The 12,221-nt window shown below is 46.0% G+C and overlaps 1 protein-coding gene across 1 annotated transcript in view; it reads left to right on the forward strand.

Moving 5' to 3' along the window:
* Window positions 1–250: 250 nt before the first annotated feature.
* The window catches only part of SPPL3 (signal peptide peptidase like 3), a 131,622-nt gene continuing 119,651 nt past the window's right edge, over window positions 251–12,221 (forward strand). Inside the window, exon 1 of the mRNA XM_014593647.3 lies at window positions 251–599. Within this exon, the coding sequence (XP_014449133.1) occupies window positions 577–599 (23 nt within the window). The 5' untranslated portion in view covers window positions 251–576. The remainder of the gene's footprint in view (window positions 600–12,221) is intronic.

The raw sequence follows: 12,221 nt of genomic DNA on the forward strand, positions 1-12,221 counted from the left end.
CCGAGCGGGAGACGCCTAGATAAGACCCCCGCGCACGAACAGCGAGCTCCGAGCCCACCGAGAGACTCCCTTCGCCACCCCCCATCAGCGCGCGGGCGGGCCCGACACACACCACTCGCCTCTACCTATATACACACAGCGGGACACGCCCCCGAGCGCCGCAGTGCGCCTGCGCGCTGGGTCCGGCGGCCGCGGCGGCACGTGAGCGTGTTGTGGGCACGTGACCCGCGCGCCTGCGAGGGCCCGCCCCCAGTGCGCGAGCGGGGACAGAGCGGCCTCGTCTTGGAGCTCGGCGTCCGGAGCCTGCTTCCCGGCCCTCGCGACCGGCCGCCCTCGCCGGCCATGACGCCCGCCCGCCGCCCGTGCCCTCGCGCGGCTCTGCGGCGCGGCTGCTGAGCGCCCCCGCCCGGGCGGGGACCCTGCGCTCCCTCCTTCTCCTCCCAGCCGCCGCCGCCGCCATGTTGGGCCGGGAGCCGCAGCGGGGCCGCCACTGAGCCCGGCGCCGGGAGACCGCGGGAGCCGGCGGAGGAGGAGCCGGGCCGGGCCGGCCGCCCCGCAGGCCTCGCAGTAGCCGCCATGGCGGAGCAGACCTACTCCTGGTGAGGGGGACTAGGCCGGGCCGGGCGTGACCCCGGGGCCGCGGCGGAGGGGGTCGCCGGGCGGGGCCGGCTGCGGGGAGGCGCTCCCCCGGGCGATGTAGCCGGCCCCGGAGCGCGGGTCCTGCGGGGAGGGGTGAGGGCGGGGGCAGATCGCGGCTCAGGAGCGTCGTGGGGGCCGCCCCTCGTGCCTTCCAGGCGGCTGCTTCCCCGCAGCTCGGCGGCAAGGAGGGAAGGTCCCGAGTGGTGCGAGGACAGCAGGGGAACGGCGGCGTCGACCAGAGGAGACGTGGCGGCTGCGCACCTGCATGCTTTCCTGGTCGCGTTATTTATGTTGGTTTGTTGCCCTCGCCTCCAGAGTTCTTGTCGCCTTTCCTGTGGGCCGAGGGAGTCTCTGTCGGTAAATTTAAACTCCCCACTTTTGACCTTGGCATGTATTTGTTGGATGTCGTGGAGGTGTCACGTTGGCTCAGTTGAGTGTTGAGGAGCCTTCCCTTTCTGAATGTTTCTGGAAATCTTTCTTACATCCTCTTTGGAAACGGGAAGCCAAGCGGCGCTTGCCTCGTCTGGTGTTGTGCGTTCAGTTCCTTGATCCGTCTGTGTATTGGGTCATTTATTCTTAAAAAATCCTTCTTTCTCCTCAGGGCATCAGTTCAGGGGATGATCTGGTGCCTGAAAACTTTGTAGATGAGGTAGAATTACAGTTAAAGGCGGTATTGACTTGCGCTGCTTCCTATAGTTCTGTTGGGTATGGATGGTGTGTTGCTAACTCTCTTATTTTCATTATAAAATGAAGTTAAATGTGTAAACTGTTTCTCCCTGGTTCTTGCATGGGTCCAGCTAGTTCTTCAACTTCTTTTCCTTTTTTTAAAAGGCCTTTGTTTGTACAGTAGCTGTGTTTGCCTCCTTATCTTTTTTTTGAATAGGTGGAGTTGACATTGTTACAAGTCCTGTTTTTAGACTAGCATTGAAGCCAGCCACCCACAGAATTTCAGGCTTTTTAACCTGAGGAGAATTTAATTCTTTCTTAGTCCGTGTATATTAAGTAAAGCAGAAGACAGGAGTTACTTGGCATTGGATTGCTTCTAACTGCTCGCTAGATTAATAGTTAGTTGTAGTCCTGCCTTTTGTTGGCAGGGCTGTAGCAAAGCAACCTGTGTGCATGTCAGAGCAGTTTCACTTCTATCTTTGCCCACTAATGTTTTACTGTTACTGGCGTTCTTATGTTTGAGGGTTTTAATCAAAGTCGTATTGAAAATACGTTGAGCGGGTCAGTTACTTGGTTTTAAATTGAGCACCCCTATTTAATAACTTTTCACTCTTCCCTGCTTATAAAGTATTTCATTACTCATCACTTCTGTCACCATGCTTGCATTTCTGTAATTAACAGAGTAGTTGTTTTTGTAGTAGACTAATAGCTGGTGCCCCTGTACTCTTTTATGGTTGATGGTTCATTTCCTCTCCATCTGCTGGTCCTAAGCATCTTTCCATGCCATCAAGGGCAGTTTTATCTGTGTGAAAGGCTTTTTTTTTCTGTCCTGTGGTCTAGACCTTGGGTATCCTTGGGTGTCTTTGACAGCAGGTATCCTGGCTTTGGCAGCAGTCAGCATCCAATCAGAAAATGAAAAATAAATTTATAAAACACCTGCCATCTTGTGCAGATGTAAATTTTTTGACCCCTGTGAATAATTATCTTTTGTTTTGAAGCTAAAAACTTGATTTCTCTTATCTTATGCATGACTACAGATGTAATTAATCATCAAGTAACATCTCAATAAACCAAAGTAATTTTACACTTTTGATTTCCTTTGTGTTGCTAAGGTTTCCAACTTGCCTTCATTATTATAAAGCATTTTTCTAAAATTGTATTTATAAATTTTGATTAATAAGTGCAAGCATTGTCTAAGATATTTTAGAGAAAGTGAGAACTTTTTCAACTAATGTGTTAAAACATTCTGAGGAAATTCTTAATTCTTAAAAAGAGGCAGGACAATCATAATTTTGATATTTTGCTATATTGCTCCCTTGGTATTGCAGCTACAAATTTGAAATTTTAGGGAAATGTGTATGTACGCGCTCTGTCACACACCTTTTTTTAAACCCTACCTGTAATTCTATAGTGATTTTCTTTTCCCACATTAAAGACTTTTCACAAAGGACTGGTCTCTTTTCACCACCCATTTCATAGTTTTAAATATGTAAATTTTCCTCTGACTCTTCTTTTCCAGGCTGTTTGTTGCAGTATCTTCATGTTTAAACCCTACGCAGACTTATAACCATCTGTACTTTTTTCAGGCCCTCTTCAATATCTGCTTCATCTTTTCTGAAACAGCCAAATCGAACAGATCCTTCCAAATGGGGATGTCCCATCCTCAAATGGAGAGCAGCAACAAAGAATTTATTTTCTGGTAGGACTGAGCAGTGTTCTCCTGGAAAAGGCTAATCTCAGTGTGAAATGTGGAACAAGTGCCAGAAGGAAATGTTCTTTTAAAAAGTGTTGAATAAAATGCTCATCAATGGTGAGTGGAGAAACTTTCTCTGCCAAGTGCCTGCAGTAATAGACTGAAGTTATAAGAATCTACTCTGTTTCAGTGCTGCTGCATAGAGTTCTGAGCAGCAGTGAAACTTATGTGATACAATTTACCGTTGAATTAATCTGTAAAGTCAGGAGCAGCAAAGCTAGATTTAATCCTCCTTTTGTGAGAGGCAGCAGTGGGAGAGGAAAAAAAGCAGAAGGGTTGGACAGGGGTGAATGGAGAGAAAGTGGGAAGATATTAGCTCAGTCCTCCAAACCAGGAAGCAGGAGGGTGCAGCCAAAAATGAGGGAAGTAGTTTGGGGGAAGATCAGCTCACCCTCATTGAAGCTGGAGGATGTATGTGAAGAGTTGCACTTCAGATACTTACCAGTAAACATTACTACAAAATATGGGTTTGGAGGCAGCAGGGTTTATGAATGGTGACTGTGGAAAGCTGAGCTCCTCCTTCCTTTGTGACAGTTTGTTGTGAGAGGAGCATACTATTCTCATCAGGGTTTTTCCATTGGATCCTGCTTGGTGGGGAAAGCAGCCTGCATCTCTTATTTGTCTTTTGTTAGTAGGTGTCTAGTATTTTTCAAGTCCTGATGTAATGCCCTTCCCACCTCCCCCTTGCCTCCCTTTTTATTACCACTCTGGAAATAGAGGTGGCTTTGTTTTTTGTTCTCTGAATATACAAAAGATTTTTTTCCAAGGTTTGTTTTATACAGCAGAGGGGAAGAAAGAGGATTCCTCTTAATAAAACAAAAATATAGAGCCTTTATTAGTTAAATCTTTCCCCTGTCCTGATGCTATGCTCCGAGTAACAGAATGCATGGTGTCTGAATATTTTCCATTTATATAATGAGTCAGTGAGAGGAAAAGGTCAGAATGGGAAAGCAACTCCTGTTTTCTGCCTAGTAGTCTCTTAATTTTGTTTCAGTCATTTATAAGTTTAAAAGAGGGGATTCAGCCAGTGGAATGGTTCCTGTATTTGGCATCCAGCTTAATTGGAGTGTGAAAAAATGATATTTGGAAGTTTCTCTGGCTAGTGCAGTGGGGATGGCTATTTGGTTTTTTTGTAAGCTGTCAACAAGCAGGGCTGTTTAGTTTCTTTGGATTCAGGGGGGGACTTGTCTTTATTGCAGAGTTAATGCAAGTTGTTAAACACAGTATTGCTGCAAACTTAAATTCTACTCCCTGCGGAAACATCTGAATCATGTGGGGTGGTGTGTTTAGCTCAAGGTGGTTAATGCAGTCGTGTTGTGCAGTTCAAGTGGTATTTCAGTGTGCCTGGTTACACCATGAGTTATCTACCCAAGTTAATCTAGCTCAAGGTAACTGCAGTTAAAGCACTTTGCAGGAGGGAAAGCTAAATAAAACATGGAAAATATAGGCAGGTAAATGTTTATTAGGCAAGGAATCACAAAACATACAGAGCCAAATTCTCCCATTAGTTGCACGTAGCCCTTGTGGACTTCAGTGGGAGTGCATGTGTGTGTGTGGCAGAAAATTTGTAGAGGTGCACTGATACATCAGTCCCATATTGTATCGGCACCGTTGTGAGGAATATTGAGAGTATTGGCAATTGGCTTTTATTTTTCTTAAATTACATTTTTGTCTGATGTGGCTGATAATGTGGCTGATAAATGCCATGTGAATGCGCGCAGCTGCAGCGCAGCCTACAGGCAGCTAGGAGCCCAGCCTGGCATTGTGGAGAACAGCCAGGTCCAGGCGATAAGTCTGTTGTGGAGGAAAGGGCTTGTGGGGGTGGGGTGGGGGGAATGACACAGATCGAAACCCCCACAGTGAGGGAGCAGGGCTGGGGCAGGGGCAGGCACTGCCAAGCTGGAGTCCAGGACGGAGCTGTGGCTTGTCTGGGGGGGGAGGGGAACGGCAGTTCCCACTGCTGTGCGCACCCCAGGAGGGCATGGTGGGGGGCATGTGCCCCTGGATCTGCCCAGGGCTAGGGTGGACTTCCGCTGCGGGCTGGGGGCTGTGCTGGGCTCTTCCCAGTAGGGGCTGGGCTCGGCTGCACTTGGGCCGTGCACTTGGGCCTTGCCCTGCCCCCAGCGCTAGCCCCATTCCCTCACCACAGAGGCCTCAATTTTGACCCCCCCACGCCCTTTCCCTCCCCTCTGCCCCTTCCCCCTCAAGACACTTACCAGCTAGATGCCGTTCTCCATGCTGTGGGGCTGCATATCAGAATTGGATTGGTATTGGCTGATATGTCTCGTTAAAAATTGGCCATTGGTATTGGGCAAAAAAATTTCTATCAGTGCACCCCTAAAAATGTGGCTTTTGTTCTTAGAGTTAAATAATGATATATAATGTTACTTTTAGATTGTGAAGTAATAGATGACTAGATAAACCAAGCAGTGTCAGTCCTGTAATAACTCTAATTTGAGCTAATAACATACAGTTTCTGGTGTCCTGAAGCCAGTACCATTTATGTTGCAATTCCATCAAAGCCAAATATGGACAGGCAGGAGTAGGACTTGAGTAGGAACTCTCCAGAGAACAGAGGTGCTGCTACAGGCAGTAGGGTTGGTGCTACTGATCTCCCTTTATTATTAAGGGTTGCTGTACTTGGGAGGTAGCATACTTTCTGCTCAGAAATTTTGTGCTGTTGCTAGACACACAATTATCTGCTTTGTATTGTTTCAGTAATGGGGGTATATGAGTAGGGACTGATAATTATGGGCGCTTACCTATTTTATAGTTGTGTTGTGTTTAATGAGTTAATGGATTGTAAGTTGCTTTATATATTTCAAAGATGGGTTTTGTTGAAGACTACAATAATTAAAAATGTCTCCGTTCTTCTGAGCTGTCCATGTTCATTCAGGTATAAACTTGGTTATTATACAGTTGATCGCTGTCCGTTTGGTATAACTTAAATGCTACAAAGCAGCAGTAGTGTCACCTAGTAACAAGTCAGAAAAATGCTCATAAAATTCAGAACTGCAAAATGTTGTTTGACTAAGCATATCTCTCTCCAACACAAGTTATGCTTTTGATCAGCTTACAGTTTTGACCTTTACTTTAGTTACTTTGTATTTCAACACTGAGTCTTGGAAATAGTTGAAGCTGCTGAATTATTTTTCATACTTAAGTAGTCCAGTTAAAACAAGTCTTCAGGATCTGCTGACTTTCAGTATGATAACATAAACATTTCGAAGCAAGTGTTGTTTTGACAGTCTGGTTTCAGTTTGAGTAAAATGTTGCACTTAATCTTCAAGGCCTGTATTATGAACAGATTGATAGTAAGAAGACTGACCTGTTAACAGAGTCTAGGCTGAAACTTGAGAGCGGGGACTTAACACAGCTCTCAAAGGTGCTGACCCATTAGAAAAGCTATTGGAGGAGATGAGACATAGCAGAAATTTTGGATAGGGTCACCATGCTACTTCCTAGTATAATGCTTGACAGCCAAGTTTGATGCCTAAGGTCCTATTCAGTGGGTGGGGAGAATTGGGGGGCTGGTTTGTATCATGTTATAAATTGAATGTGTGGCATGTCTAGGGCTGTCCCAGGGCTGGTGCAACAATCAGCTGATTGTTGGCCCTGGGACTACATTGGATCATGTCAGGCTCAAGGCACCTGGTTTTCAACTTGCTGGTGTAGGGGAACCCTGAGATTTTGATCTTGAGTTCCCTTTGCACTTGCAGATAGAGAGGGTTTGAATGGGATCAGATCCCTGATCCCCAAATCCTGCCGCCTGCCATGTACAGGAGTCAGCACACTAATTGGGGAGTTGTGTGCACTAAGTCAGAGGAAATGTTTTAAGTCCTGTTCATTTTGGGTTTTGAAAACTTAAATTTTTGTTTCCCCCCAAAGATGAGGAAGGGTCAGTAAGGGTAGATAAGAATTGGCTTTATTTTTAAAGAAAAAATAGGGGGGAGGTATCTGTTTGTGTACATACTTTATTTAAAAATCAACCTCTTGAAAAATAAATTCAGAAGTATGACAGCTTATTATAAGGTACAATTTGTGGTCCAAAGTTTACAGAAAGTCATATTGCTGATCTGATGGGAGTCTGTAGCCAAGTGCCTGTAACCAGGGTGTTTTAAAGTTGTAATCTAGGTTTTGACAATAGAAGTCTCTTCTGCAGGTGCAGAGTGCTTTTTTTGTTAATTTCATATGGTTGGGCTTGTTCAGTTTAGTGACCAATTGATTAAAAATTGAGAAATTGGTTGGGAACAAAAAAAAGCAGGGGTTGCTTGTTCTTCTTTTCACACACACATAACAAAAACTATATATGAGAGGATGAGATTTACCACTTATAAACTCTTAGAGACACGATGGACATCTTCAGTTTAATTCCCCCCTGACAAGTGACATTCCTTGGTTTATTCATGTTTGGCATTAAAAAAAAAAAAAAAATACTGATTTTTTGCATTCAATTTAACACCTCTGAATTCAGCACATTTAACATAATTTTATTTAACGATAAAAACATTTAAAAAGTAATTTATGCATTTTAATGGAACTCTAATTGCATGCTAATAGTTTGGTACAATTTATGAGTAAAAATAATTAATACAAAAGAAATACATTGCTAAGTAGGCCTGTGAGAAGCAGCTAGTATTCGCTTCGGATTTGGATTCGGCTGATTTGGGGGACGGTGATTCGATTAGGTGATTCAAATTGGTCCCAAATCAATTCTGCCATCTCAGATTCAGATATTCAGCCACCACCGAATCATCCAAATCTCCAAATCAAACAGGCCCCATCCGCTGCCTGCTTTCCCAGCCCTGTCAATGGCTGCCCCACCTGACCCCAGTGTCCTGGCTCTTAAAAAAAAAACCAACCCCAAACCAAAAAAACAACAAAAGAAAGCCCCTCATTCATCGGCTGCTGCCAGGCAGGGGAATGATCCCCACTGCCCCATGCTGCATGGGGGTCTCTGCCACGAGCCCCCCCATCATGGCTGCTCCACCTGGTCCCAGTGTTGTCTCTTTAAAAAAAACAAAAAAACCCAAAAAAGACCCACACTCACTGGCTCCTGCCAGGCAGGGGGCGATCCCTGCTGCCCCCCACTGCCCCATGCTGTGTGGGGGGCTCTACCACGAGCCTCCAGAAGCCCTGACGGCCACTGGAGCAGCTGGTGAGTGCAGGGCTTCTTTTAAAAAAAAAAAAGCTGAGAGCTGGGATCAGGTGTGGCAGCTATCAGCAGGGCTGAGAGAGCAGGCAGGGGATGTGGGCTTGTGGCAGAGCCTCCCTACACAGTGCAGGGCAGTGGGGGGCAGCAGGGATCACCTCCCAGCCTGGCAGCATCCAGTGACTGCAGGGCTCTTTTTTTTTAAGATCTGGAAGCTGGGGCCAGGCAGGGCAGTCATTGATGGGGCTGAGAGGAGCAGGCAGGGGATGGGGCCTGGTGGGGGGTCCCCCCATGATTACTTCCTCCCTCCAAATCCCTCCCCTTCCCCCCCTGCCCCCTACTTACTGGCATGGAGTCCAGGTCCAGCTCCCTGTGGCAGTGAGCGGGGACTGCCTGAAACTCTGAAGCTCTTTGAATCTTTTCTAAATTGATTTGGAGAGCTTTGAATCAATTTGGACCTTTTTAGTGGTCTCCTGATTCGATTCGGATTTGGAGATTTGGCTGCCGAGTTGGGTTGAATCTCCTCTAAATCAAATCCGCACCCGAAGCTTTGCACAGTCCTATTGCTTAGTATTACCTAACAATGTAAAGTAAAAATCAAGAATTTGAATAAATATGTGCTCATCTATAAATGTATGCTTAAATAACTAGGTCTAGTAAAACCTTCTGATTGGCAAAATGTTGCAAATATAATGTTCTGGGAATAGATATCAAAATATTCTAATCATATTATCAACTGTTCCTTAGTGAAATGAATGAAAAATGTAAATACAGCACAAGGTTAAGTTTGATCTTAAAATCAGCAAGCAGGAAGACAGGACTAAAATAATTTCTGGAATAGGTTGTACAGTGTTGTTCTCCATACCTCAAAAAGTATATAAAATAAATAGACAAGGCACAAAGAAGGCCAACATGGAATGATCAGGGGTGTGTGAAGGAGGTTCCATGCGAGGAGAAACTAAATGTGCTAGGACTTTTCACTTTAGAAAAGAGATGCTTGTGGGGGGAATGATAAAAAGTTTACAAATATTAAATGCTGTGATGAAAGTAAATAGCAATTTATTATTTATCATTTCTTGTGATATTAGAACTAGGAGACATAAAATGAAAGTATTAGGTTGTGGATTAAAATTTTAAAAAGGAAGTTTTTTTTTTTTTCACACGGCATGCCAACTAGCTTGTAGAACTTATTGCCATAAGTTGTTGTGGAGGCTTTAAGCTTCTTAAACCTCTGAATGTTGGACGCTGCATTGGGAAAAAGAGCAGGCCATGCCCTGTTCATCCTCATCCTCGGCATCCCCTCTTTGCTGCTATGTAGGCTACTGGGCTGGGTGAACCTATGGTCTGACCCAGTAAATGGCATTTTCCGAACAAGCCTTTCCAAATGTGGTAGGAATAGGAGCACCTGACTCCTTTTTATGGTGTCTATATGTTACTTAATAGACTATAAAAGCAAATTATTGAAGTCAGTTGTTCACTTGGGCTCTCTGGAAACTAAACTTCTGTTCACTTTATTGTAGTTAAGGGACATTGGTCTAGAAAAAAATTAAATAATAGGAAATTTGTAGTGTGCAGAACATTTTTGACAGTAGTTACTCTGCTTTCACATAAGTGGTTTACAGTAATGGTTTGGAAGTGAGAAATAGTAAGAAATGAACTATTATGACAAACAAATTGGGTCAAAGCAGTGTAACCTATTTTAAAGGGATGTTTTAAGATTAGCAAAGCATACATATTATTGCAGCACTCCATTCTTCATGTCAATGATGTTAGTTCTGTGGAAGAAGAGAGTCCTGAACTTTTCAAGAGACCCCTATGTATGCACTGGTCTGGTCTGCCAGGATGTTATGTTGCTTTCATTTACATTCCTACAGAAACTGTCCCTTTCACAGTACACCCAGTAAGTAAACTCTGCCTTTCCAATGCAGCCACCAAGTGCGCTATGAAACTGAGCGATTGCTTAATTGTAAAAAGTGTTGTCATTCTTTTTATCTTTTATCAGTCATTTTTCACTCCATCTCGGATATAAACTTCCAGTTTTGAAGTTTCTTGAGGTGTGTATCATGGCTTTTTAGTTGTTTTGAAGAGCCTGGTAGAGGTATGCATTTACTGGGATATTTCGGGTTCTTTATCATGGGAAAATCGGCTCCCCTTGCCCCCTTCACTCACCAGGATGCAGGGCTGTGGCTGTTTTCCCCAGCTGCTTTGTAGCGATGAGCAGCCCTGCTATGCTGGTGCCCTTCACTTCAAAGCCACAGCCCCCCCAACACTGCTGATGCCCTCACTTCTGACCTGCAGCCCCCCATCTCTGCCAGTGCCCCTTACTCCTGATCTGCAGTCCCCCACTCTCCCACAGCCCTGCTGGTGCCCCTCACTTCAGACCTGCTGCCCTCCACACCAGGTCCCAGCCCCTCAATGTGGAGGGCAGAAGTGAGGGGTGTGGGGTAGGCATTGCGTAGGTGACCATAGGGGTATGCCCCTCAGACTTGAGTGTCAGAGCTGACTGGACTGGTATGGGCAGGAGCTGCCTCCAATGCCCAGTGGGCAGGACCCAGTGCTGGAAGGCGGAGTGGGGTGGTGCGACTCGTTGCTGCTTCTGCTGTTGGAACACCCGTGGCAGCCTTGCCACCAGCAGCATGAGGAGTAATGGACCAATGGGGAGGAGGTGGGGGGTTGCAATGCCTCCACCTCCTCCCTCTGCCTGCTATTTATCCACTGGGCTGTGGGTCTGCCCTGCTGCCATGGCTTGGACCCTGCTGCCGCTCCCCTCAGGCTGCCCCTCCCTTCTAGGGTAGAGCCATGGCCCCACATGCAAGTGGTTGGTGGAGGGAGAAAGTGAGGGCAGCGCACCTCCCCCAGTCCATGCTCCTCTCACTGCTGGTGGTGAGGCTGGTGTGGGGGTCCTGGCAGCAGCAGTGAGTCTTGCTGCCCCACTCTGACTTCCCATGCCAAGTCCTGCACACTGGGCTGCAGAGGTAGCTGGAACCCTGCCAACCTGCAAGGGAAAAGGAGATAATCTGTGACTTTCTGTGGTAAATGGAATACCCGGCTCTCTGGTAATAAGAAAGGCCCCAAACAGGCTCAGGAAATTTTCCACTGTTAGTAATAGTTCCAGGAGAGGGAGAGTAGTACTGGCCTTCAGCCTGCAGCTGCCCCCTCTCCCTTGCTCCGAATGTCGCCTTTAGACAGAGGTGGTCCTGCCCTGGGGAAAACATGGGGAGTAGGAGCTGCTCCAGTTCCTCCTGTTTCTGGGGGATGGGCTGTGTGGCATAGCCCCCTGCCTGCTTCTCACACTGGGGACCCTGATGTGAGGTATGGGTGGGGAACAAACAGAGCTACTTCTCTGCTCTGGTCTCCACTGTATAGTGCAGCAAAGGTCCTGCATACTCCACACTGGCAGCGCCATTGTGAGGAGCAGGTGGGGAACTGCGGCAGTTGTTTCACCCCTTCTTTTCTAGTCCTACGGAAGGAGGTGAGCAGCAGCTGCTCCCTATGCCCTCCCCAAATCAGGGTGATCCCACTCCATGTGAAAGCATGGAGAACATTTTTCCACTGCTCAACTTCTGGTTCCCTGGAGTAAAGCTGTGGGTAATTGCATTCAGGGAACTGCTGTGAGTTACATCCAGAGATGTGGGGTGTAAAATTTTCCAGTGCTCTATTTTTCCATGGGAAATTTTCCATTTCTAAAAGTTTATTGTTTCATAAAATTCATTAGTAATAGGGAATGGATGGCAATACAATATTAGGCAAGTTTGGCAATTTCAGAGCTGTAAATAATGTTTTTCAGATGATTATCGCTAGGAAGTGTGTGAGAGAGTACAAATATCTTTTATTGATTTGTAAACAGGAGGGTAAATTACACTCCCATAATAATCCAAACCAAAAATCAAGTTATGAATTAATTGAATTGGCTGTGCATGTCAAATCAAAACCAAATGAACACACTGCTAACCTTGTTTCTATTTCTTAAAAATCTCTTGCTTCTGGAGAATCAGTCAGAAGCACAATTAG

This window comes from Alligator mississippiensis, chromosome 10 (genome assembly GCF_030867095.1).
Source record: "Alligator mississippiensis isolate rAllMis1 chromosome 10, rAllMis1, whole genome shotgun sequence".
NCBI lineage: Eukaryota > Metazoa > Chordata > Crocodylia > Alligatoridae > Alligator > Alligator mississippiensis.